This window comes from Lipophrys pholis (assembly GCF_963383615.2).
Source record: "Lipophrys pholis genome assembly, chromosome: 2".
Classification (NCBI taxonomy): Eukaryota; Metazoa; Chordata; class Actinopteri; order Blenniiformes; family Blenniidae; genus Lipophrys; species Lipophrys pholis.
This window is the reverse complement of record NC_137636.1, coordinates 4,624,970-4,652,141: the sequence shown is the minus strand read 5'-3', so window position 1 is coordinate 4,652,141 and position 27,172 is coordinate 4,624,970. Positions and strand designations below refer to the sequence as shown.

Here is a 27,172-nt window from a genome sequence, read left to right as displayed (position 1 = left end):
TGGATTAGTTGGTTGGTTGTTAATTGGTTCTATTGATTGGTTGGTCGGTTAGTTGGTTGGTTGAATGATTGGGTAGTTCGTTGTTTGGTTGGTTAACTGGCTGATTTATTGGTTTGATGGTTGGTTTTTAGACTATAACATTGGTTGGTGGCTTGATTGATTGATTGATTGATTGATTGATTGATTGATTGATTGATTGATTGATTGATTGATTGATTGGCGCATGAGTGAAATGTGCATTTGGGATGAATAAAGTACCGGTTGTTAAAAAACAAACAAGTAAAAGTACTGTTTAGAAAAAATCTTATTCAATGTCATTGTTTAAAGCATTTAATTGATCGAATGCGACCCAGACAATAACAGTGTATAAATATCTAAAGTCAATAAGTTGTTTGTACAGACAATATTCTGTTATATATTGATATGTGCTAAAGCCTTTTATTGTTTGTACGAGAAACTTAATACTGATTTCTCTACGGCTACATTAATGAAATATCATTGAAAGTAACTAATAATTGGAGTAATAGTGAGGAAACTCCTTTTTTTTTTTCTCACCATGGCTTTTAGTTTGAAAACCTGGGCGAGCTCATGCTTATTCCGTCAGACTTGACTTCTGTGTGTGCGTGTGTGTTTCTCTCTGTATGAATGTCTCTCGCTCGATGCGCGCGCGCGCACGCGTGTGTGTGTGTGTGTGACTTGCAGGGGAGTGGAGACAGAGCGGAGTAATTGCAGCTCTCTTTAAAACAACTTCTCAGCACGGAATCCGTCCTTGAGGATTTTCTTTTTTTTCCGGTCCCGGATCATTTCTGATTTCCATCCCGGGACTGTCGCGCCCTGCGCGGCCACAGGAGTGTGTGAGCGCCTCCCGGTGCGAGAGGATTTATCTGGAGCTGGAGGAGAAGCGGCGTAAAGTTTGTGTGACCTGAGGAGCGTTTTTGCGGGGCTCGGGGCGGTGTGAGTATGGTCGGTGTGCTGCGTGCGGGACCTCCGGTGCGTCGCGGAGCTCCGGGCTCGGCTGCACAAGTTATTGCTTGATTGAGTTGGAGACAGCAGGTCACCGAGACGCCGAGTGATGTTTCACGCGATGCATGAATAAAAATGACTCTCTAATGCTGGCGCGGCGCTCGGACACGGTGACCACCGGCTGCGCACGCTGTGCGCACCGTGCGCAAACTCCCGGTGTCCTGCCACGAGCGTAAATCCATGTTGCATCTCCCGAGGAGCGGACGGGACCGACGGGACCGACAGGACTCATCCGAAGCTGTGTAGGTTTGTCGTATGTTCAAGTCGAAACGCTCAGGTCTCGTACGGCGACTCTGGAGAAGCCGTCTGGTCACCGAGAGCGACGGGCGGGATGGAGGCAGGCGAGGTGAGGGCGCGCGGAGCAGACACCCGGGGAAGCTCCACAGACTGGAGCAGCGGGCGGTGACGCACACCGAGCCGGCTCCGGGACTCACAGGGGAGGCTGGAGACCCGGCGGAGAGCGCGGAGAGGGACGACGAGGAGCAGCCCGACGACGACCGGGGAGCCGCGCGCGTCCCGGAGCCCCGGGGCTCCCGGGGCGCGCAGGACGGCGACGGTCGCACGGTGACGTGTTGTTTATTTGGGGAATGGGATCTGAGACGTCGGAGGAAAGACGGAGAGGAGCCGTGCGTGTGCGCACCGCGGCGTGCGGGGCAGGAGGAGGAACTCGCGGGAGCCGCTCACGCGTTTTTGAAAAGACTTAAGGAGAAGGATCTGGACGGGCTGATGAAGGCCGTGGAGACCGGAGGAGGGATCCCCGGGGAGTGCGTCATGGTGCCCAGCACGGAGCTGCGGCTGGGCGCGCATCACGTCTCTCCTCAGTTTCTGCTGTGCAGGCTGTTCCGCTGGAGCGACCTGCCTCCTTCCGCCGCGCTCAAAGCGCTCTGCCAGTGCCAGAGCTTCGGCGAGGCGGGCGGCGCAAAGGTGTGCTGCAATCCGCATCACTACAGCCGCCTGTGTGGGCCAGGTAAGGACGGCAGCAGCGGAGGGGCGGGGGCGGGGTGGGGGGGTCAAGTCACAGGGCAATGGCGGGATCCACAAGAAGTAAAGAGCTTGTAAGTGACTTCTTGAGTGTCCTAATCATCATGGCCTCGTGACCTGCGTGTTGCATGAAGTATTTTCAGGATTTTTTGCAAAGTGTTGGAACTTCTGTGAGTCCCTCCAGACAATCTGCAGGGATTAAATCGGCGATGGCCTTCTGCTCCACTACAAACTATAAACCCTTTGTTTACGTTTACATTATTGCACATCTTCTAGAGTAGAGGTGTCAAACTGGTTTAATCCAGAGGTATAAATCACTTTAATCTAGGGACCAAAAAATTGCTTAGTTGTCAAAATAATCTTAATCCAAGGTGCCAAACTCAGATTAATCCAAGCGCCAAAATCAGTTTGATTCTGAATGGGCCGAGCCAGAAAAATGGAAGTTTATTAAAACTTTCAATCCAAGATCTTTGGACAACTCTGAAGTTCTCCTTTTGTTTATGTGGATTATAATTACAACTTGAAAAAGTCGACTGGTTTAGAAAAACCAGACAAGTTGAGCAATCTCATGAAAAACTCTACAAAACTCAAATTTCATCAATGAGACCAGATGCAAAATACATGAAATGCAATCCTCTGATTTACTGCGTTCCACATGCGCTCTTCAGTTTGGCTCTGATGCTAATGCTAATTATTTAGCATTAGGTGCTGCCACTGCTGCATGATTTCTGGGTTTGGTGCCGTTTTTACGCGACGTTTCAAGAAAGTCCCACTTTCGCCGTCTCCATGGCGACGGGGTATTTTCAAAAAGTTCTACCTTGGTAGTGTTATCCAAAAATTGCATTTTTAGGGACTCCCGAGTTTTTTTTTTTTAGCATTTTCACTTTAAAACATGGCCGTTGCGCTCAGACTGTTAGTCCACCACCAGAGTGCCGTTGTTAGGAAATGAGTCAGAAGCAGCTGTGGCTGGAAAGGATCCGCTGGCGGCTCATTTTGGTCCGCAGACCTCAGGTTTGACGGCCTTGTTGAAAACACTTATTCTCCTTGGAGAGAGATTGATGAGGCATAACTGCAGTGTAATAGAAGGCATGAAATCACAGTGTTGTGACAGTGAAGCTGTTTGAGTCACTTTGAGCAGATTTGAACAGATTAGACTGGGAGCAGCTCCGGTTTGTGCTTTAGTGCCGTTTTTCCTCATTGTTTCTTGACTTTGGTTGCTTCTCTGCACATTCCTGACACATTACACACGTCTTTAAAAGTGCGCGCAGCTCCGCAGCTTCCCACATCTTCTAGACGAAGGTCGCTCTCAAGTTGCACTCAGGCTCTTTTTCCTCTGACAAGGAGGTCCTCCTCTTGTTATTTAGGTGAAGGAGTGCCGATAATATACAGTTTGCATAGTGCTGGCGCCAGACTGACTCGCTGGATATCTGACTGACTGAGGACTCCGGCAATTACTGGCTGCGCTCTTAAAGGGGCCGCAGCCACAAACCCACGTCCACTGTGGCCTGGAGGGACTCTCCCAGCAGCCTGCAGCACAGTCCACAGGGCAGCCACTGCATGTCCAAAGTCCACAGGACATCCACTGCATGTCCACAGTCCACAGGGCATCGACTGCACATCCACAGTCCACAGGACATCCACTGCACATGCACAGTCCACAGGGCATCCACAGTCCACAGGGCATCCAAAGTCCACAGGACATCCACTGCATGTCCACAGTCCACAGGGTATCGACTGCACATCCACAGTCGACAGGACATCCACTGCACGTCCACAGGACATCCACTGCATGTTCAAAGTCCACAGGACATCCACTGCATGTCCACAGTCCACAGGGCATCCACTGCACATCCACAGTCCACAGGACATCCACAGTCCACAGGACATCCACTGCACGTCCACTGCACATGCACTGCACATGCACAGTCCACAGGGCATCCACTGCATGTCCTAGTCCACAGGGCATCCACAGTCCACAGGGCATCCACTGCACATCCACAGTCCACAAGGCATCCACTTTACATCCACTGCACATCCACAGTCCACAGGACATCCACTGCAGGTCCACTACACATCCACAGTCCACAGGGCATCCACTGCATGTCCACTGCACATACACAGTCCACAGGACATCTACTGCACATCCACAGTTCACAGGACATCCACTGCACATCAGACTGCACATGAACAGTCCACAGGGCATCCACTGCATGTCCACAGTCCACAGTAGTCCACAGGGCATCCACTGCACGTCCACAGTCCACAAGGCATCCACTTTACATCCACTGCACATCCCCTGCACATCCACAGTCCACAGGGCATCCACTGCATGTCCACTACACATCCACAGTCAATTTTTCTGACACAAAGACAGAAAAGGAGCAGACAAGCTGCCGTCCTGCTGTTACTAAAATACAGCACCACCTAGTGGCGTGGCATGCAAACTGCAGCATTTTCAACATCTGTGGTGTTTCTGTTTGAACAGTCATCGTTGTCAAAATTAAAGACTTTGATCATACTAAAACACAATAACAATTAATGTGCCTTAGCATATTTAAAAAAAACTTTTTTAAACTACAAATGAAGAAAGGTTCATGTTATTTTGGTCGGTTTAGGACTGACTTTAAAAGGTCACAAACATAAAATGTCGAAGTCACTGTGGGAGTTAACTGCAGCACCACTGTAATGCCCACTGTCATAAAATTCAATCAAATCAATCATTAGGACCTGAAAGTGTTGAATAAATGGTCCGTTTACACGGGAGAGATTTCAAGTGAAAATGCAAAACCTTAATTGTGTTTCGCCAGTTCACACGACAGCGGTGCTCAGAACCACTGAAAACACAACTTGTTGAAACTCTTAATCCAACATGGAAACGACATTGTTTTCCGTGTTTCTGCCATTGCCATGGAAACGGACATCGTTTTCAGAACATTGGGGCTTTAAAAGTGAAACTTTTCTGAGGTGAAAGCGCAAAAACAATGCGTTTTCATTTCAACGTTGTCGTGGAAACGGGGCAAAAGTCATCCAATATAAGCAGGGGAAAGTGGGAACCGCGTATCGAGAGGAAATATTTAACTGTATTTCTACAACAATCTCATCGTCAATAGAAGGCCGCATGCGGCTCCGCGGTGCCATTCGAGGCCCAGGTCGGATGTTTTGGATGTGACATGTTTGTCCTCGGTATAAACTAGTGTATTAAACAACACTTGTCTTTTTTTGTTTCCAGAATCACCTCCTCCTCCTTACTCTCATTCAGACCAACACAAGCCACTGGGTGAGTCTGACCAGCGTACTGTCCCCACTGTCCCAGATTATCTCTGATATATTACCGCTGAAACGTGTGTGTGTTAATGTTCTCTTTAAAGATTCATAGTCTTTAACATATTCAATAACTTTCACATCTCTTCCTGATTCCTTACAACTAATTATTATATCATACATTATTTATGAGTGAAGTGTAACACTGAGATAAATACTGTTACTGGTTTGTTTAAATCATTTTTCTATTTCTACTGTACAAACAATACATTATATGGTGGCACAGCGGCATTTCACTGCCTGGGGATGATCTTTTACTGGAAACTAATTTGAATTGATCTAGTTTATAGACTCTTAAAATCAAGAAAATTGAAAAATGTGTGATTTTGATCAGTCTAATACTTTTCATTGTATTTTATCATGTGGAAATTACATACAAGGAGGTTTTACGCAATTTATATTTGCGAGAAAACACAAAAAGATGCAGAAGTTAAATAGAATGATCATTCTCTTGATAGCTGAATGGTTGAAAACGGTTTAATGAACACGTGCTCTGCAGGTCTGTTTACGGTCCATAGAACGATGACTGTAAAATATTAGCAGCTATTTAAGATCAACGGATTGATTTTTCATTATAAACGTGTCAAAGTGTTTTTCTTCAGCGTAAACTTTGCAGACATGTTCAAAAGTAGTCATGTAATTAAACCATGAAGAGTCAAAGGCTGTAATCCGAACTGTGTTTGACTTTAGGGGTGGATTAATGATTGAATCCTCTGAATGTCGGCCCTCTGTCCTTTCTTCTCCAGACTCAACTCGGTCTTACACTGAACCTGCTCCTCCTCTCAACATGCCAAGAGACTACACAGGTGAGGAATCCCTGGATTAACACCTGTGGAGGAAACACAGCAAATTACTACTTCATAACAGTTACTTGTAGTTCCTTCAAGAGGAAGTACTGGTGTTACATGACTAGTTACGGAAAAAAAGTCTAGTTACTTGTTAACCAGTTCACATAATATAATGTTGACTTTGCTGGGCTGTCAGTTTAATGACTGCTCTATAATCTGGATGTTAGAGGGAGGAAGATGCTCTATAATCTGATCGTTGGAGGGCGGAAGATGCTCTATAATCTGGATGTTAGTGGGAGGAAGATGCTCTAGAATCTGGATGTTAAAGGGAGGAAGATGCTCTATAATCTGGATGTTAGATGGAGGGAGATGATCTATAATCTGGATGTTAGAGGGAGGAAGATGCTCTATAATCTGGATGTTAGAGGGGGTAGATGCTCTATAATCTGGATGTTAGTGGAGGAAGATGCTCTATAATCTGAATGTTAGAGGGAGGGAGATGCTCTATAATCTGGATGTTAGTGATGGAAGATGCTCTATAATCTGGATGTTAAAGGGAGGAAGATGCTCTATAATCTGGATGTTAATGTGAGGAAGATGCTCTATAATCTGGATGTTAGTGGAGGAAGATGCTCTATAATCTGGATGTTAGTTCTTAAAGAATCAGATTCATGAACTAATGACGAGAAGCAGCACCGACTAAACAACTTTTAATCCACCAAATCGCAGACAGCAAAAGAGATTGTGTGCTAATGCTGATCACGGCCACAGTGGCTACAGGCTAATGCTAAAGTTACTGACAATCACTTGTCCTTTTTGCCAGGAGGTTACTGACAGGATTAATGATGTGCTCTTCTTCCAGTAAACAGGAGTTTAGAGAAACAGTAATCATCAAGACAAAACGCTAAAGCTGACAGGGTGTGCAGAGGGACGGCAGCTCTGCAGCGAGTGACTGAATCTGAGTTAAGACTTCATCACAGTGAGCAGTCCCTCGCACGAGCAGCCAACAGTAGTCCAGTTACAGTACCAAGTTACTTCGTGACGGGCGTGTAGTCGAGCTTTATACGATAATCAAACATGAATGGAAAAAGTTTGAAGCACGCACGCACGCACGCACGCACGCACACACGCACGCACACACACGTGCACACGCGGAAAAGTAAATGAGGTTTTCTGGTGTTTTTAAATTGTGCTTTGGTGCTACTTTCAAAGGTTTCTAAAACAACCATAACCTGAGCTGCATATAAAGCTTCTTTTGTCAGAGGGGCACGTGGGGGGTGGGGGGTGGTAGTGGGGGGGATCAGTTGGGGTCTGGGGGTCTCACTATCTAGATGCCGCAGCAGTGTAGCCTTTCTTTCTCTCTTTTCCTCTGTCTACGCTTTCTCCACAGCAAAATATTTGACTGGGACGAAGCTGCAATAAGATCCCCGTGCATACTCCCAGTGCCCCCCCCCCCCCCCCCCCCCCACACACACACACACCCCACCCCGCACCCGCCTGTTGGAGCACCCATCCCCCTCTTTCCCTCTTTCTTCCCTCAAATCCCTTCATTCCTGCAGCAGTGGAAAGAGGCTGGCACTTTGGGGGCGGGGGAGCCGAGTGACTCTGATGAGGCAGAGGTGTAGAGTTTTGAGTGTGTCTGTGTGTGTGTGTGTGTGTGGGGGGGGGGGTCTGAGGGCAGGAAACAGCCCCCTCTAGATGATGAAACTGGAGCTTTATTTGTTTACGTGCTGGGGTCGGGGGTGGGCGGGGTGGGGGTGTCCTCGTCGCGTTCCGGGGAACCCACAGGCCCACCACATCCAGATTTTGGATCCAGAGTGTCGATCGGAGCGTTTCCAAAAATTTGCATTTTCGGTGTCTCGGGGCACGGCCGTCACACAAACGGACCCCCGAAAAACACTGCAACGTTTTTGCGTTTAAAACTTCGCTTGGGAGAAGTCGCTGCAGCGTAAACGGGGGTCCTCAGTATAAAACTATAAGCGTCACCGACACGCGACAGTGAGATCTGTAAGACTCAGCCGATACTTCAAAAAGCGTCTCAACAAGCAAAGAAGCATTTTTCATGGTCTTGTAACTTTGATATACAACGTGGAAAACATGGAGGAGTGGATAAGTAAAAATTATTACTTGGTGTGAGACAAAGCATGTGTGGTATGAGTGTGGTGGAGGGGTGAGGGGTGGGTGGGGGTGGGGGTGGGGGGGGCTCATCCTCCCACATTTTTGAAAACCGATAATTTAGAGAGAAACTCAAACTGACCAGTTTGTGAGTTGTTTAGGTCCTTAGGTTTAGGTTCTATAAATGAGCAGAAATGGATTTCTCAAATGTTATGGCGTGTGTGTGTGTGTGTGTGTGTGTGTGTGTGTGTGTGTGTGTGTGTGTGTGTGTGTGTGTGTGTGTGTGTGTGTGTGTGTGTGTGTGTGTGTGTGTGTGTGTGTGTGTGTGTGTGTGTGTGTGTGTGTGTGTGTGTGTGTGTGTGTGTGTGTGTGTGTGTGTGTGGTCTCTGATCCCCTGCCCCGCACACCAGAAAGCTGGAGCCGAGAGCCGGAGCTCAGGCCAAGAGTGAGGCCCGTGTACACACGGCGAGCCAAGAAATCTGCATGCGGCTTTTGTTGTTAACTTTGACAGGTTATAAGACTCCTGTTCAGAGCTGCAGCCGCTCCGATAACAGGAAACCAGCCCAACACGACGCCCCCGACTCCGACACGTATCGCAGGATTCAAAAGAAAGCCTTGATGTGTGCTCCATCTTTCAGGAGCGTAAAAAGATGTGGATTTGTGCAGGTACGCCTCTGAAGCCTGCCGGGGTGTTTCTCCACAACAAATCACATGTTGCTCTGCCACTTGAACATCCCTGTTGTTCTGCCTTTAAAAGCAAGTGTGCGCCCCGGCTCGGAGGGGAAACGAGCACCCGCAGGGTGTGGTCCGTGCATACCTTTGCTCCGGCCTCTTTTATCGTTCCATCAGTGGACGTTCCCTTTAAACCGCAGCGAACGGCTGGAGAGGGAAACGTCTGCTGCAGCTTTACAGGACCTCTATCTGCTGGGATCGTCCTGCTGTGATTCCAACAAGACGTGTCATTCAGCTGTCAGTGTGTGTGTGTGTGTGTGTGTGTGTGTGTGTGTGTGTGTGTGTGTGTGTGTGTGTGTGTGTGTGTGTGTGTGTGTGTGTGTGTGTGTGTGTGTGTGTGTGTGTGTGTGTGTGTGTGTGTGTGAGAGAGAGAGAGAGAGAGAGACAGGGAGGAATTTCTGTCTGACTCTGTGATAAGATCGTCTCACTTAGGGGTTCTATCAGGACACACACACACACACACACACACACACACACACACACACACACACACACACACACACACACACACACACACACACACACACACACAGCTGTTTTCTCCACGCTTTAGGAGACTTTACATTGTCTTGCGTTCTTCACATTGATTTTCTGGACAATCACTTCAATGTTCGGGGGTGAAAACGTGTTAATTTGACCGCAGTGCTCATGCGCAGGAGTTTCTCTTGTTTCCATGGAGACGCAGAGCGGAGGTTTTCAAACGTGTTGCACTCTGGACGCTGTTGTCGTGGAAGCCGACGGTCAATGTGCAACAAAACGTGACGGTTCTCATTTGAAAGTGGAAAAACCTTCGTAACATTTTGTGTTTCCATTTACGCAACGACGGCGCTCAAAGATGCAGCGTTTTAAGATGCAACTTTTTGAAAATGCTCCGACTCGGTCTCTTGGGAAACGGGCAAAAACACAACTTTCATGGCCATAGTAACTAGTTGTTCTGCACATGCTCAGTAGATGGACAATAACAACGTTTTCCTCCAGAGTGTCGTGACTCTCAGTCCAGATTCTCCTGTGACTTGGTACTTTTATTTTGACAGTCACCGTAATAACAATACAACTTGGTCGTCTGTCCATACGAATTTCTGTGTTCTCCCATTGTTAATGTTTATAGTGTGTCGTTTCATTACAACAGCACCAGCTTGTGGCCTGTCGTGCTAACTGCATCGTTTTCAAAATGTTGCCACGTCGACGGCAAACTTTTCTGAAACAAAAAGGCTAAATTGATGTGTCTTCACATTGTCGTATAAATGAGGCCTGAGTGAGCTTGTGTACATTTGTCGCACATAGAAACAGTAGTTGTCTTCACCATGACTATATAATTAAACTCCTGTTTACTAGAGGAGAAGCCCCGTTAATCCTGAACTCCGTCCTAAAGAACAGCAACATAAAACTTGTCCCACTGGAGGTAGCGTTAGCTTTAGCATGTAGCCACAGTAACTGAGCGAGAATATTAAGTATTTAGTAACTGTAGGCTTTAAGTAAAATGACTTTATGGAACATTGCTGTTATTTTTGCTCTTGTGGTGTTGCCAATAAAAACATCATAGTTGTCGAGAGATGATGCTCGTCCTCAGGCCACATTGCATTTTTTAGACCAAATTTGTTGTTTTTCACTATAATGGGAAGTAATTGTGTAACAGTTATGACAGTAGTGGACTAGATATAGAGACTTACCACTTAAATGAGAAATATACATATACATATATGAAGGTAAAGTGCTTCGTGATATATTTGCAGATGTTTTCTGTATGATGTGGAGGCGGTACGATGAACGATATGTGGAGACAAAGCTGCTGTAAGCGTCTCCTTAAAGTCCCAGGAAGGATCCTTGTAATAGAACTTCTCCAATGCTCATGTATGCAGCATGTAATGGTGAAGTCAATGCAAACACCCATGCTGTCATAAAATGTGAATGCTTAAATGCACCCCGAGGCATGAATTGGACATTTTTTGGCACGGACGTGAGCTGTTTTTCCCACTTTTGTTTCCTGGTGTGTGTAACTACAGACTCTGGGTGCTGCTGGCGCCGCCGTAAACTCTCAGCTCTGTTTTTACCAGCGTTTCACTGGACCGCGATGTTTTTCACCGTCCCGTCAAGTTTACGTGGCATCATTTGTGTTTTATACGATGTCCCTGTCAGCTCTCGCTGCACGAACATTCCCCGGGCTGCCAAGCGTTCGCTCACCTTGTTGTCATTAGGCTTTTCCCCGACATGTGGAAACAAGTAAAGCGGCGATACTTAGTGGACATTAATGGCCTGGATGCACCGCCGTAAGACAAGAGGACTGCCCCCGCTCAACCCACCGCCATAATCATATTTTGGGGTCTTGTTTGCTTAAGCAGAGCGAGGTATCAGCCAAACATCCTGTCTCAAAGCCCCGTCTGCCCCGGCCGCGGCATTAACCCCATGAATCGGCCCTTTGACTGATGTGGCACGGCCCAGGAATGTTGGGAAATTGGGGAAGGTGAGGTGGGGGTGGAGGAGTGAAAGAAGTGGGAGTGGGCTGAGGGGGTCTGGCTCTGGAGAGTGACATCTGATACATGTTTGAACATATCGCTGTTAATGCTTAAGAAACACGGAGTGGAGCCCACATTCTTGTTTTTTTTTTTTTTCTTTTTTGGGGGGTGAGGGTTGGGGTTGGGGGGCGGGGGGGTGTTTCCTTGCGTCGTGCTGCGTGAGTGAGTTCAGCTCCGGAGTGCGAAGCTTTCCAGGTCACCGCTGGCTGAAGCGGGTTTGGTAAATCATCTACTGGACGCTCAGACTGGACTCACGGCAGCACCAGTCCAATGAAGTAACTCTGCACAAGGCAGCTTTTTAGCAGCATGTCATTGGCGCGAGATGTGAATAGGCAGAAGGTGAACAGTGGGGATGTGAGAGTCTTGAGCGTGGACGGGTCCTCCCGGTGACCCGGACCTCCAGTCCGCCCGCTGGCACACCGAAAACACTCACTTCTTATGCGTGACTGAGACACATCAGACTGTGGAATTCAACATCAAGTGCTGGATCATTAACTATTCGCTATTTCTGCAAATATTTTCCCTCACGCCTCTTTTACGCTGCGATTAGCGGTTAGTAGCTGTGCCTCACAAATCCGTCATGGATCTTTAAAGGTGCAGAAAGTAACGCTTGAGTAACGCAGCTGTAGTACACTGGGGGGCAGTGGTGAGTGCCAGCTCCTCCTTTAGGCCTTGTTTATGTGACAACGTTTTCAAATAAAAATGCCAAACTTTGGTTGCAGTTTAGCCGTACGGGTTACACCACAACCTGCCCGGAGCCACTGAAAATACAACTTTCTGAAAACGGCTCCCAAGGTGAAACTTTTAGAAAATCCCTGATAAATGGATTTCACTAATATAGTGTTTTTCCACAAAGTGAGCAGTCCCCAAAGCGCTTTACACTGCTGATCTAATTCCCCCGTTCACACACACATTCACACACCGATGGAGGCGGCCACCATGCGAGGCGCTATGCCCATCCATTGAGAGGGGTTCAGTGTCTTGCTCAAGGACACGTGGAATATGGACCGTTGGTCACGACACTCTGGAGGAAAACATTGTTCTTGTTGTCCGTCTACTGAGCGTGTGCAGATCAACCTTTGACTACAGCTGTGGTGAGCATGCACAGTAGCATCATTTGTTGTTGAGAAGTTGCACTTCTCTCGTTTCCACGGAGACAGAGATGGAGCGTTTTCAAAAAGTGAGAATTTTCAGCAGCTCGTAGCATGGTTGTTGTTGTAAATGGACCAACAAAACGCAACGAAAGTTTTCTGTTTCCTCTTGAAAACATTGTGCAAACGCGACTAAATGACATTTGGCCTCTTCGACAAATAAAACCATTTGATTCATTTTCTCGATGTTTCATCCTCTTCGTGTGACTTCAAACTTCACTACACTTCTTCTCTCTCTTTGTTCTGCATTTAATGAAAAAGCTGTGAAACCTGAACCGGCGGCGCTTCGGCTTTAATGCTGAAACATCAGTTCCTCCTGGCAGAGATGGTTTGTGGGTGAAGACGCCTCCAAACAGTCAGCGAGCATTAAATATTTGAGGGTATTTGAGGTTCCCGGGATTTTAACAGAATGATTGAGGAGGATATTGTTGCTTTTTACTCCTTGTACTTCTTTAAAATAGTAGCGGAGTAACTTAATAGTTATCATAAATAAAGCTGCTCAGCAAGCGCACTGTTGGCTTTAGCATTAGCACGATGCTACAATGCTTGACAAAAATGAAGGGTTATTTAATTTAGTAACTGGTTACGTCTTGAAAAAAGTAGTGAAGTTACTTTTCTAGTTACTGAAATTAAAAGTAAGTGGCTCGTTGTTGAAATACTTCACTCATTAAGTGAACAGACTCTAATGTTAACGCTAAAGGTTTGCACGGGGAGCAAAACAGTGAAAAACAGCAGCTCTGCATGTCTTTTTTTTCCCCTCAATGACAAAGTAACAGAAACGTCAGTAACTTCAACTGCGTAACTAATTTTAGAATAGTAATAGTAACTTGATAACATGTTATTTACCAAACTGCTCCTATGAAGTAGAATTAGCGTTGCTGTCCTCTGTTCGCCCGTTTATTGACTTTTTATCTCAGCTTTCTTCTTGTTTTCTCATTTTTCATAGTTTTTATTGAATTCTGCTCATTAATGATGAAGTGATGAAGAAATCCATCTGTGCTGACTCTCTCTCTCTCTCTCTCTCTCTCTCTCTCTCTCTCTCTCTCTCTTCCCTGCTCTTTTTCTCTCCCTCCAGCTCTCCTCTCTCTCTCTCTCCGTCCATGTTGTCAGACCATCACCATTTAAAATAAGGTTTAAATTACAGGACTGGCTGTGGCTTTCCGTTGTTCCCTCAGAGTTTTTGCCAACTCGCAATTTGGCTTTTAATGGCCTCCTGCCAGGCTGCTGAACCTAAAGATTCTTAGCAGATGTCGACAGACTCTGCCGCGGCCCGACGCTGCAAACTGTCGCTTGCACGGAGAGACTTTCAAAGCAGGGCCCACTTAAGACTAAAAAGCTTCATTCAATTAAAACCTTTTAATGTATTTTCAGCAGTTTTTTTTTTTCTCCAGCAGCATGTGTACAAAGCTTTTTCCCCGCTGAAGCCACTGAAGGTTTCAATCTTCACGACCTGAAGAACGCCGTCGCCTCGTTCAGGATGTGTGGCAGTTTGTGTTGCTCTGCTCATGAGGTAGAGCCGATTCGACACGCGAGAAGCGACGCAAACAGTGAACGCCTCCTTCAGCGTGTTGTGATTAACGTGTTTTAAAAAAAGATGGGCTTATGAGCTCCACAGGTGGAGACAGGAAAAATCTCCTGGGAGGGTAAAACTATTCAGTTGCACATTTTTAGAACTGAACGTAATCGAGACAAATTCAGGTCCTGTGAAAACCAGGTTTTCTAGTGAAAGCGGAAAAATTTTGTCGCGTTTTATGGGTCCGTTTACGTGACAACGGCGCTCGGAACCACTGAAAACACAACTTTTTGAAAAGGCTTTGACTCCACCATTGTGGAAACCGCAGAAAAAACACAACTTTTTTTTTCATTCTTAAAAGAAGCGCAGACTCTGTCTCCGTGGAAACAGGGTAAAATGCAACTTTTTGGAAAAACTTTGGAGAAACGGGGAAAATGCTCCGGGGAAACGTGAATTTTTGAAAACGTTGCAACTCCATCTCCATGCAAACGTGGGAAAACGCAACTTTTCTGAAACACCATTACTAGTCATGCTGTCGTAAAGAGTTGTTCTGCACATGCTCAGTAGATGAACAATAAGAACAAAGTTTACCTCCAGAGTGTCATGACTCCATATTCTTCTGGGACTTGGTAGTTTTATAGTTGACAGTCGCTGTAATAACAATCCAACTTCTGTTCATATGATTTCCGTGTACTTCCATTGCTTTGGTTTATAACGTCTCGTTCTCTGCAGGTATGTGTGTGGTTTTATTTCAAAAACGACCAACAGCACCCAAATATGCCCAGATGTGCTTCAAATCTTGGTTGGATGTTTGTAATTACATCCAGTAGGGGGCAGTGTTTATGTGGGGCAACGTCTCTAATTCAAACAGCCATGAAACAGATTCAAACTAGGGATAATTAGTTGCCGTCTGTTTTACTATGTTTCTAAACGGTGGACATATTTGAAAACTCTTTGTCCTGATGTCCACCCGAGGACATGTGGGACATTTGTTTATGTTTACACACACATTCAACACAGTTGTTCCTCCAAGGAGCTTTTTCCAGTTTCTTCTTTGTTTCCTTCTCTGGTCTCATATGAATTATAATATTCAACCCTGCCCCCGTAGGTCATCAGGGGTATTACTCTGTAGGCTACACGTCTGCAAGGTCCTGGAAACTACCCAAATTACACAGGTAAACAAAGCAGAAGATGACAAAAGCCCCATCTGTGTCTGTCTGAGGATTCAGAGTGGAGAACATTTCGGTCTTTATATCACACCTCGGTCCTTCCAGTGCACTTCACCTCCTGTTTTCACTTTCACAGTTCTTCTTTACAGTTTCACATTAAGATGAATCAACCAAACTGACTTTCAGAGGGAATTTCATTAGTCTCTCTCTCTCTCTCTCTCTCTGTCTCTCTCTCTCTCTCTCTTTCTCTCTCTCTCTCTCTCTCTCTCTCTCTCTCTCTCTCTCACTGGGAGGAACAAATGGATCCATTCCACCAATAAATGTGTGTAATGATGTTGTGAGGAGTGAAGGCCGTATAGTCGGCCCACGTGAGTCTCAATGAGAGACTTGTCAACTTGACCCCTGTGACTGGCTAAGCGGGGGCGTTGGTGGGGGGTGGTGGGTGGGTGGGTGGGGGGGGGGAGTTGGGGGGAGGAAGTGTTGAGGAAGAGGGCCTGTCCAGGAATGTGTTGGGAGGGGAGACTTATCAACTACCGAGAGCCTTGCTGCTCTCCAAGTCTCCTGAAGACTTGAATCATCGCTCTCCTGCACGATTTAACAACAGTTACCCACGTCGCTTTGATGTATTCATGCAACACGCACGCACGCACGCACGCACGCACGCACGCACGTACGTACGCACGCACACACGGATTCTGTTTACTCCTGCATGTTAGTCCACAGATCAGTCACTGAGATTGAGCCGCTGCGTCTGTCAATCAGGAAGAAAAAGTTTAAATCCACACTAATTTGACTTGTTTTAAAAGTTACTGACTTATTTTTAGTTATTGATTTTACAGTATAATCCTAAATCTTGATTTATAAATCTTATTTCAAGACTTCTTATCAAGTGAAATTTACTTGCTGCATGAACAGATAATTTCACTAGATTTAAGTAATGTTCTTCTCAAATGTAGTCTTTATATCTTATATTTGGACTATCCCTTTTTTGCAGTGCAATCTGTAAAATTACTGGGCACTTCAGTGTGATTTAATCCAAACAAATATCAGAATGGATGTGAATGAACACAAAGTCACTGCAGCATCACTGACATAAACCAGGACATCCACCTGAAAGTTTTTTAATCAGTTTATCATACAACTTTTTGTGAATCAATGCATTTTTATGTTTCAAAATCTCTTTTTTCATTTTACAAACATGTTTCAGGCTGTTTTACCAAAATAAAGAAACGATTCCAAGTGTATGTTTCAGCAGAGGTGAAAGTAAAGTAACAGTAAAGCTCCAAAGTAGTTTTATTAGTAAAGAAATGTGAAGATAAGATGGAAAAATACAGCGGAAACATGTCAAAAGTATAATTTAAAAGCCTGTTTGCCTGAAAAGTAGAAAGCAAAACACTTCTGCCCCAAACATCTCTTTCCAAGTTTTCTCGCTTGGTTCAAAGTCGTGTTCTAAATCCCGTCTTTGTTTGATTAAAAAAAGAACTAAAGTCAAACAGGAAGCGTAAGACCAGAATCATCATGTTTTGGATTTCAGTTTGATGGCTGTTTGTCTTTCACTGCAAAAACTGTTACCGTGTGACAACCGACAATGTGCTGTTGTTTTGTTTTTTATGATTCTGTTGAATATTTTACAAACTGGACTGAAGAAGCAGATGTTGAAGAAAACAATACAACTTATCGGCCGCGTGCAGCCTCATATCAAAGCCTCACATCAAGCTTTTATCAAGCAAGTGGACATGTTGGAGAACTCCCACACTGACGAGTTAAAGATAGTCACAGATCAGAGGAAGGAGTTTTGTTAAACACTGAGAGGGAAGCTTCCGCAAATCTGGAATTTGGGTAAATCGTCGAATCTGTGAGAGTTCTAAAATGTATTAAAGTTTTCAAATGTGTCAGAGTTCCTGAACTTTATTTTTAAGAGGTGAAGGTCGTGCATGTTACAGAATGTCTGAGATTTGTGAGCCTTGTTGGAGTTCTGGTGTAAGAGCTGTAGATTTGTGTTTTGAAGTCGAGGGATGCGCGAGTTCCAGAAAGTTTGAGGTTTTCTAGAACGTGTCAAAAGTCGAGAACGTATCGGAGACCCTGGAATGTTTGAGAGTTGTAAAACGTGCCGAGGTTCTGGAATGCATCAGCGTCCTGGAATGTGGGAGACTTCTAAGAACTTGTCAGAGGTCTAGAATGTTTGAAAATTCTGGAACTTGTCAAGAGTTTTAGAATGTAGGAGACAGAATAGAGGACCAATCACAGCCCTTGTGTTCTGTGCCGCTTCCACGCGTATTTAAAGATTTCTGGACCTGCGAGTCGGGCAACTCGGAGGTTCTGCTGAGGGGGTTCAGGGCTACCCGTGGGCTTTGCGTAACTTTTGCGTCTGCAAAAGCTGAATAGTCTATGGATGCGCCAATGTAAGAAGTAGAAATCCGTCTCTCGGATTCACAACGTCTCTGGTTGCAGACGGCTTCATCACAACATCCACTTTACAATGGAAAAAGAGAGAGAAGGGAGGTGTGTGTGTGTGTGTGTGTGTGTGTGTGTGTGTGTGTGTGTGTGTGTGTGTGTGTGTGTGTGTGTGTGTGTGTGTGTGTGTGTGTGTGTGTGTGTGTGTGTGTGTGTGTGTGTGTGTGTGTGTGTGGGAATGTGTGTGTGTGTGTGTTTGTGCCCCGTTGTGTTGGGCTGTAAAAGCCGTGTCTGGCGATAAGGCGGCCCACTGATGGCAGAGATAGTCGAGACGCCAGCTTAAATGTGGCCTGCTGGATTGAAGTTGCCCTGTAATGATAGTTGTCTCAAACAACATAGACCGTACCATTAGCAGGCTGGGAGGGGTGTTTCTCCCTTTTTTTCTTCTCCTCTCGTTTGATTTTATTTCCACTTTTTTTTTTTTTCTTTCTGGGTTTTTTTTTGGCAGGAAATGTGGGGAACCAAAACAAAGCATCTCAGAGGCGACCGACAATGGTCAGGAGCCGAACTCGATCCTCCCCTCTCGTCCCTCTGTCCCACCTCCCCTCCCCTCCTCCTCCACCCAACCCTCCCACTTCTTTCAGCACAGTGGAAGAGTCTAATAACTGGAGGGGAATCTAATCCTTGGCACTGGATGAAAGACGAGGGTCTCCCTCCCTCCCTCTCTTTCTCACAGTCTCTTTCTCTCTCTTCATTTTTTCCGTGGATGCTGGTTATGCTTGGCAGGTCCTCTCCCCTCGTTCTCATTCGCTCCCTCTTTCACCCCCTCGCTCTCTGTTTTTCTCGACCAACTGTGTTGGTCTGCAGGCAGGTTCAGGTTAGCAGGAGGAAGCTGCTCAGACTGCAGCCAGAGAAGAATACAACAACCAACCGAGACATTTGATTTTTATTTTTTTTTAACATTCGACAGATTGGCCGACTGAACCTGAAACACGTGTTTTTGGATCTTTGGGGGTAAATCCACACAAGCACAGGAAAAACATGCAGCAAGGCCAGGAATCTAACAGCTATGAGGGAGGAGTGCCAACCAGTACTCCGCCATGCACCTCCTCATGTTCATTCACTTTCTGGCTTAGAATAATAGCGTCTTCATTTTTGCTCACTTAAAACCATAATTTCGCTCCCGTTAGCGAACTGTGGCCCGTGTCAAGTGAAAAGGGTTAGTTTTGGGGTTTTTTTGATTCAGAAAAGAATTATCTGTAGATAAGAAATGAAATGTTCTCCATGTATGCAGATGATGGTAAAGCCAATGTGCACTTTGCAGAATGAAGAGCACACAAGGCATTCTTTGTTATGAATGGATCATTCCCTCAACTGTTTACTATGCCCCCCCCCCCCCCCCCCCCCCCGGCCCCCCCGCGCCCATCTTTTAAAGTGAAAATGCTTCATATCTTTATATTTGGCTCCATCCAAAGATAATCATCGACTCAGTGGCACCGCTGAAGCTCACAAATTAACACGTGGCACCGCGCTGGTTTAATGTGTACAAAAGTTCAAGTGTTTGGAGGATCTTGTTGACACAGTGACGCTGTCAAGACTCCATGAAGTCATCGCTCCAGGATAATAAATATTCCGCCGCAAAATCTCCCGTAAAACCACAAAACACTTGTATCATCATTTTGGTTTTCATTCAGACCAAACAAACAAACAAACAAACAAACAAACAAAAGTAATTATGATGATTCATGGTGTTTGGAAGTTGTGGCCTATTAGTTATTTACTCAAAAGTTACAGCAACCAATCTTTTACTTTAAAAACTTGAGCTCTTGACCTAATTTTCATGGTTTTGTTCTTGCGATGCTCTGGTCTTGGTCTGGACTCGGTCTCAGGTTAGGTGGTCTTGACTACAACTCTTTTAAAACCTTTATAAATGTGCTAATAAGAGAAAGCAGCTACCACGACGATATTCCATTGATGTGTATGTGTTGCACCGTCGGTACTGAAGTTAGCACGCTAACTTTCCTGTCCAGTTTGGTCGAAGCGTCTCGTCTGTCCTGGAACTCGAGACAGCAGCTCTCAGGATTAACTCATGGAATTCGGAAATGACAAAACTCTGACAGACTTTCAAACCAACAAACTGTACGACCCTGACTCACTACTGCCACCTAGTGCACTGAAGGAGAATGATAAAATGACGCACTGCCACTCCAGGTAGCGGTAGCAAGCGTTTGAGTGAATAAGCTTCTTTTCTTGAGTAAAAGTGAAAAAAATTCAACGCACTAAAAATTGACTCCTTGAGTTGAATCTTTGCTTGTGGTTCTTTAATAAACAGCTGAAAGTTTTTCGGTCTGTGTTAGTCTATGTGGCTCTACGTTGATCTATGCTGGTCTTTGTTGACCCATGCTGATCTGCATTGGTCTATGTTGCTCTATGCTGGTCAATGTTGGTCTATGCTGATCTACGTTGCTCTATGTTGGTCTATGCTCGTCTATGTTGGTCTATGTGGGTCTATGCTCATCTATGGTGGTCTATGCTGGATTATCATTGTCTATGCTGGTCTATGTTGATTCATGCTGGAACATGCGGGTCAATGTCAGTCTGCGTTGCTCTACGTTGTCCTACGTTGCTCTAAGGTGCTCTAAGTTGCTCTAAGTTGGTCTATGCTTGTCTATTTGTTGGTCTATTCTGGTCAATGGTGGTCCATGCTGGTTTTTCTTGGTCTATGTTGGTTTATCTTTTTCTATGCGGGTCTATGTTGGTCTACGTTGGCCTAGGTTGGGCATGCACCAGATAAACCAGCAGATAAACATAAGATGAGTATCAAGACCACCAGTCCACCACAAACCACAACAAACCAGGATGGACTAGCAAAGAAGCATCATAAACCAGAGTCAAACCTAACATTGACCTTCAACAGGTAAAAAACAGACCATCATAGACCATCACAGACCATCACAGACCATCATAGACCATCACAGACCATCACAGACCATCACAGATCATCATAGACCATCACAGACCATCATAGACCATCATAGACCATCACAGACCATCATAGACCAACATGGACCAGAATCAAACCAGCATCAACTAACAAAAACCACCACCATATGTTCAGTTGTCTGCTTTGGTGTTTTAAATATTTCTGACTATTAGTATTTGCATCAATGAAACTATGTGATGGACGATGTGATCGTCTCCCGTCTGTGTCTTCAGTCTCATTCATGTCAGAGAAATCCATTTTCATGTTTCTGTGAGCGTCTGGTTTGAGCTGAAGTGAGAACATCTCGTGTGTTGAGGCGTTCCGGGACGCTCAGCCGACTGTCTGCTGCTGATAAAACCTCTTATTACACTCCCAACATGTCTAACTGTGCCTTAATATCTGCAGCGTCGTGAAAGGAGCAGGAAAAGAGAGAGAGAGGAGGAAATGAAAGAGGAAAGACGAGTGTTTGAAGTCCGGGTTCGACAGTCTGCGGGGAGCCGGCAGGAAAGCGACTGTCTGACCTTTGACCTCAGATTGCCTCTGTGGTTTTTTTAATGATTTGGCTCATCGTTACCGGTGTTATTAACATGTTATAAAGTGGTTGTAAAACCTTAATGTTTAAATAGTAGTGTTACAGTTACTGTGTCTTTCTGTCATGCCTTCTGGGACAGCGGCTAGCATTAGCATATCCTTAATCTTCATTCCTGAACTAAATCAGCCCTCCTGACAGCAACATTAGCGTTAGCCGCAGCCTGTGTCCACAGGAGCTGTGATTAGCATTATTTGGTAGTTTGTCTCAGCTGTTCTGCTGCTGCTTCTTATTGTTATCTTAAGTTCATGAATCAGTTACTTTCAAGAAGAGATTATGTGCAGATTATAGAGCATCTTCCTCCATAAACATCCAGATAATAAAGAATCTTCCTCCCTCTAACATCCCGATTATAGAGCATCTTCCTCCAATAACATCCAGATTATAGAGCACATTCCTCCAACAACACCCATATTATAGAGCATTTTCCTCCTTTAACATCCAAATTATAGAGCATCTTCCTCCCACTAACATCCAGATTATAGCGCATCTTCCTCCACTACCATCCAGATTATAGAGCATCTTCCTCCTCTAACATCCGGATTATAGAGCATCTTCCTCCAATAACATCCAGATTATAGAGCATCCTGCTCCTCTAACATCCAGATTATAGAGCATCTTCCTCCTTTAACATCCAAATTATAGATCATCTTCCTCCCACTGACAGATGTAACTTTAGATTAAGTTAATGAGTGAATCAGTCATTATTCTGACCCACACGGTGCTGATAACTCAACCAGTGCTGACGGTACCGCAGCAATAATAAGGCTGTGTTCACGTTATCAAGATGTGACACCCTGAAGAAGAACGTCCTCAGTGAGGAATTATTGTTTCCTTCTTCTTTTTAAAGTTGCACTGAATGTCCGTAATTTGTGTACCACTGACAGTACCTAGTTCCAGGCACACATGAATTTTAAGTGCCACTCACGTTTCCACATTTGTGCAGTGTTCAGGTACCATCTGCGAGGTGCAGTGTGGCGTTTGCATGAGATTGGCACTAAGAGACAGTGATTCTGAAATGAAATAACAAAGGCTACTTATCTAATTGGTAAACAGAGCTGTTAAATGGTGGTTGGCTTAAATGCTTGCAGAACGTTGTAATTGCTGCCAGCCCTCAGCTACAGGCACACACACACACACACACACACACACACACACACACACACACACACACACACACACACACACACACACACACACACACACACACACACACACACACACACACACACACACACACACACACACACACACACACACACACACACACACACAGAGTTTTTCAACTTCCTCCGCTTCAACATAAACACACTGATAACCTCCAGTCTGAACCTCTCTTTAAAAATTCCATTGAAGATGCTGGTTGCCTTCCTCCTCCTCCTCCTCCTCCTGCTCCTTCTCCTCCTCTCCCTCCTCCTCCTCTTCCTCTTCCTTCTCCTCCTCTCCTTGTCCTCCACATCCTCCTCTCGTCGTTCTCTCAGGAGTTGTGCCATCGTTTGTAGCATCAACAGACTCGGCCTCGTGACGCTTAAAACTGTGGCAGAAACATTAAACATGTCGTGCTGTCAGCCATGAGGGGGAATCGTGATTGAGAGGTTTGAACTTCGCACCGTATCCGTCAGCCTCCAGGGAGGGAAAACCAGCCAGGAAACAGCGCCGCTGCTGCTGCTTGTGAAATGTAGTCGTCATTCAGTCTGTCTATGGTGAAATGATCTCTCAGATAGTCACAGAAATGACACGACACTTTCCTCATTGACTTTTTTTTTTGAGAACGTACCCACGACTGGAGAGGGTTTTTTGGTTTGTTGTTGTTTCCAGAGAAGGATTGCAAAGATAGTGACAACACTTACTGTACAGACAAAAAAAAGTATCTAGAAAAGCAAAAAAAAAAGTTGAAGGAATCATCAGTTGTTTACGCGGCAGTGATTTCAAGTGAAAATGTAAATCTTTCATGGCCCGTTGACACAACAACGGTGCTCAGAGCCACTGAAAATTAAACTTTTTGAAAACATCTCCCAAGGTGGAACTTTCTGAAAACGGTCTGACTCCATCGCCATGGAAACGGGCGAAAAACTTTCTGGAAACGCTCCGGGCCTGTCTCCTTGTTAACGGAGAAATGCTGCTTCTGCACACGAGCACCGTGGCGGTAGTAACTAGTTGTTCTGCACATGCTCAGTAGATGGACCATTACAACAAAGTTTGCCTCCAGAGGGTCACGACCCCCCAGTTCATATTACACCCAACATACTAACTACATCTTTCTCAGAACTTCGCTGTGTAAACACAAAACTTTTCTGAAACGATGCATTTCCACTTGATACGTCGTCGTGGAAACGGGGCCTCAGAGAGAATACTGAGCTTTGACATTAATTAGCCGTTTGTTATACAGTTTCTATATCTTTATATACCAGAGTGATACGAGTCTCACAGGGGAAAATTGGGGAATACTCGATACTCAAATCCAGATTGGCATCTGGAAATTGAGATGAAGTCAGGTCGAGTAATCATAACGTTGGATGTTGTGCTGATAAAAGATGATATGATGGAGATAAACTGAAGGAAATGTCTCCAAGAAAACCTGTGCCATTACATAAAGAGGAAAAACATATATATATATATATATGTATATATATTCTAGTGAAATCGTTCCTTCTTGATGGAAGCAGCAGGTTTCAGGAGTTTTGCACCTTCAGATTCCGTCTCCTCCGTCTACATTCTAAATGTATCAAACACCTGAAATCTGGGATTTAATACCGTATAATTTCATCATTCATTGTATGATTGAGATTAAAGTCTCCGTCTGAAAAAACCCCTAAAAAGTCCCAGTTTGTTTAATGTCTTCTTTGGGAATTAATTTGATAGTGAGCTCATAAAGTCCCCCCGTGTTTCCCCCAGACGTGTTTGTGTTGCCTTATTACAGGGAAGAGCGTGACTAGTAAAAAAGTGTGTGCGTGTGTGTATGCGTGTGTGTGTGCGTGTGTGTGTGCGCGTGTACATACGTGTGTCAGAAGGAGATAGAGTGGGAGAAAGAGAGAGATCCTGCTCTCTTATTGGAGAGCTGTAAAAACTCCAGACCGCAGGAGTTGCCAGCCTGGAATTCACTAATGACACACGTGGGCCTCAGATGAGAAGTGCAATTTGTGTGTGTGTGTGTGTGTGTGTGTGTGTGTGTGTGTGTGTGTGTGTGTGTGTGTGTGTGTGTGTGTGTGTGTGTGTGTGTGTGTGTGTGTGTGTGTGTGTGTGTGTGTGTGTGTGTGTGTGTGTGTGTGTCAATGCAAAAAACCTAAAACATGCACACACACACACACACACACACACACACATACACCCTCCGTCCCCCTGAGCCAAACATGGCCGCTGTGCAAACACAGCACACCTAGCCTCGCGTCGCTCCCGGTTGCACCCAGACGCAGCTTGTTAACGGGCGAGGAGGAGCGTCCGCCATGCTGCCCCTGCTCTCGGTGGGGGTTGGGGGAGGGCGGGTGTTAGCTGGAAAATGAAAGGAATGGGGCCACAGGCACATGGGTCTTTAAATCCTCTGAGTCAATAGAGTCTCTGGAGCAAAATAATGGCATCACTCTGTGTGGGAGTTAATGTGAGCTGATAGCATGAGGGCTGGGGGGTCAGGGGTTCAGCGGCTTGCGCTAGCTTGACAGAGAGCTGAATGCTCTCCGCCGCTCCCGCCCTCCTCTTTAAGGCGGAGAGGGTGACGGTGAGGGATGTCAGAGGAGGAAGTGGGGAGATCGGTGCCGACAGCTTGAGCCCCCTTTCCAAAATATGACAAATTAAAGGGGAAGAACACGAGTGGGCGACTCGTAAATCCCCCAAAACACAACATGACTGGAGGCTTTAATGAGTCTGGAGGTTCTGTGTAAAGCAGCGACTCTCCTTCCTGGTCCTGGCAGTCCAACTGACCTGCAGCTTCACAATAATCCATCTTCATCCAGATTAGAGTGACCGTGAGTGAAACCAGATTCACCTGGTCAGGTGAGCGGTCCATCACAGCACACACACACACACACACACACACACACACACACACACACACACACACACACACACACACACACACACACACACACACAAGCCTCGTTTAGACGGCGTTTGAAATGAAAACACATCTTTACGTTTGTTACGTTTTCCTTTTTTGAAAAGTTGTGCGTTTGCACGGCAAAGTTTTGAAAAGGAACAGAAATGCAGAGAGCAATGTTTTTTGCATTGAAACCACACACACACACACACACACACACACACACACACACACACACACACACACACACACACACACACACACACACACACACACCGACAACAGTGCATTATATAAACGTGATAACGTTGCTCGGAGCCACTGAGAACGCAACTTTTTCAAAACGGCTACAAAAGTGATGGACTCATTCATCCACTCTTTATCATCGGTTTATCAGATTCTCTTCTGCAGCTGAAGTCTGATGGGAAATTATGTCTCAGGAAATCTCGTTCTGAGCCTCTAAATCTCTTTTACGTGTCGGTCAGTCACAGCCCGATTCAGGCCCCGTTTACATGACTACGTTTTCGGTGTTTCTGCCGTTTCCATGGAAACGCACCCTTTTCAGACGTTTTCAGGCAAACACAAACTTTTCTGATACGAAAACAAAAAAAAAACCAATGCGTTTTTGACTTGAAACGTTGTGGTGTAGGCGGGGCTTCAGACTGCAGGGGGTGTAGCTGGTAACTCCGCTGGTGTGAGAAAATGTTGAACTCCTGCTTCCTCTTACTCTACATTCCAGAGGAATCAGTGATGCTAAATAAAACCTGTGCAAACATTAATTCTGCTCCCCCCTGTCCCCCCCCTACAGACACTGGTACCTCCCTGGGCTCCTCCACCTCCGGGGGTCCTCGCTCCCACTGGTGCAGCGTAGCATACTGGGAGCAGCGCACACGTGTCGGCCGCCTCTATCCAGCCTACGAGCCTTCGCTCAGCATCTTCTACGACCTACCTCAGGGCACCGGCCTCTGCCTCAGCCAGCTGCAGGCCAACGCCTACCACAGCCGCCGCCAGGACCCGGGGGGCCACGGCGGGACGGGAGGCGGGGGAGGGGGGAGCGGCGGCCTGCAACAGACACGCAGTAAGATCGGCTTCGGCATCGTGCTGAGCCGCGAGCCGGACGGAGTCTGGATCTACAACCGCAGCCAGCACCCCGTCTTCGTCCACTCGCCCACCCTGGACCCCCCCAGCGCCCGGGGCCTGAGCGTGACCCGCGTGATGCCGGGCTTCTCCCTCAAGGTGTTCGACTACGAGTGCTCCAGCTGGATGGAGGAGCACGGGGTGAAGCCCGAGAGCCAGGAGGGGCCCTGGGACCCCCACAGTGTTCGTATCAGCTTCGCTAAAGGATGGGGCCCCTGCTACTCCAGACAGTTCATCACCTCCTGCCCCTGCTGGCTGGAGGTGCTGCTCAACACACACACACACACACTCACACACACGCCGCAGGCCTCCGGACCCCAATTGTAATCTACCTAGATTTAATATAAAGTTTATATATTATATAAAATATATTATACATGTAAATACCTGAGTCATTTTTACAATGCAATTATTTATGTATAGTGTAATGTGTGTATATGGACGACATTAAAAAAAACAAAAAAATGGAACAGGAACATGCACTTTGGATTGAACATATGCGTCACAGATTACCAGGGAAAAAAAGCTGGTTTAGCATTTCCAACAATATGACACACACACACACACACACACACACACACACACACACACACACACACACACACACACACACACACTGTCAATAAACTATTTGTATTAAGTGAAGCTTTCTGTGATGATTTATGTGGTTTTGATGAGCATTTCTGACGAGTTAATCAATAATGCAGACAAATATTAAATTCCATTACATTGG

The 27,172-nt window shown here is 45.8% G+C and overlaps 1 protein-coding gene across 1 annotated transcript; it reads left to right on the top strand.

The window, feature by feature from the left end:
* The first annotated feature begins 759 nt into the window (after positions 1–759).
* smad6a (SMAD family member 6a) lies at positions 760–26,992 on the top strand. Its single transcript, XM_080488967.1, has 4 exons — positions 760–1,990; positions 5,234–5,281; positions 6,072–6,131; positions 26,111–26,992. The coding sequence occupies exons 1-4, from the start codon at positions 1,279–1,281 to the stop codon at positions 26,764–26,766; spliced, it is 1,476 nt and encodes a 491-aa protein (XP_080345093.1). The 5' UTR covers positions 760–1,278; the 3' UTR covers positions 26,767–26,992.
* Positions 26,993–27,172: the final 180 nt, after the last annotated feature.

What these genes read in the sequence shown, in the direction of transcription:
- smad6a (XM_080488967.1), top strand. Translation starts at nt 1,279, where the DNA reads ATGTTCAAGTCGAAACGCTCAGGTCTCGTACGGCGACTCTGGAGAAGC. An exon ending in CAGCCGCCTGTGTGGGCCAG is followed by an intron (nt 1,991 to 5,233) that starts GTAAGGACGGCA and finishes TTTTGTTTCCAG; the next exon opens with AATCACCTCCTCCTCCTTAC. An exon ending in CATGCCAAGAGACTACACAG is followed by an intron (nt 6,132 to 26,110) that starts GTGAGGAATCCC and finishes CCCCCCCTACAG; the next exon opens with ACACTGGTACCTCCCTGGGC.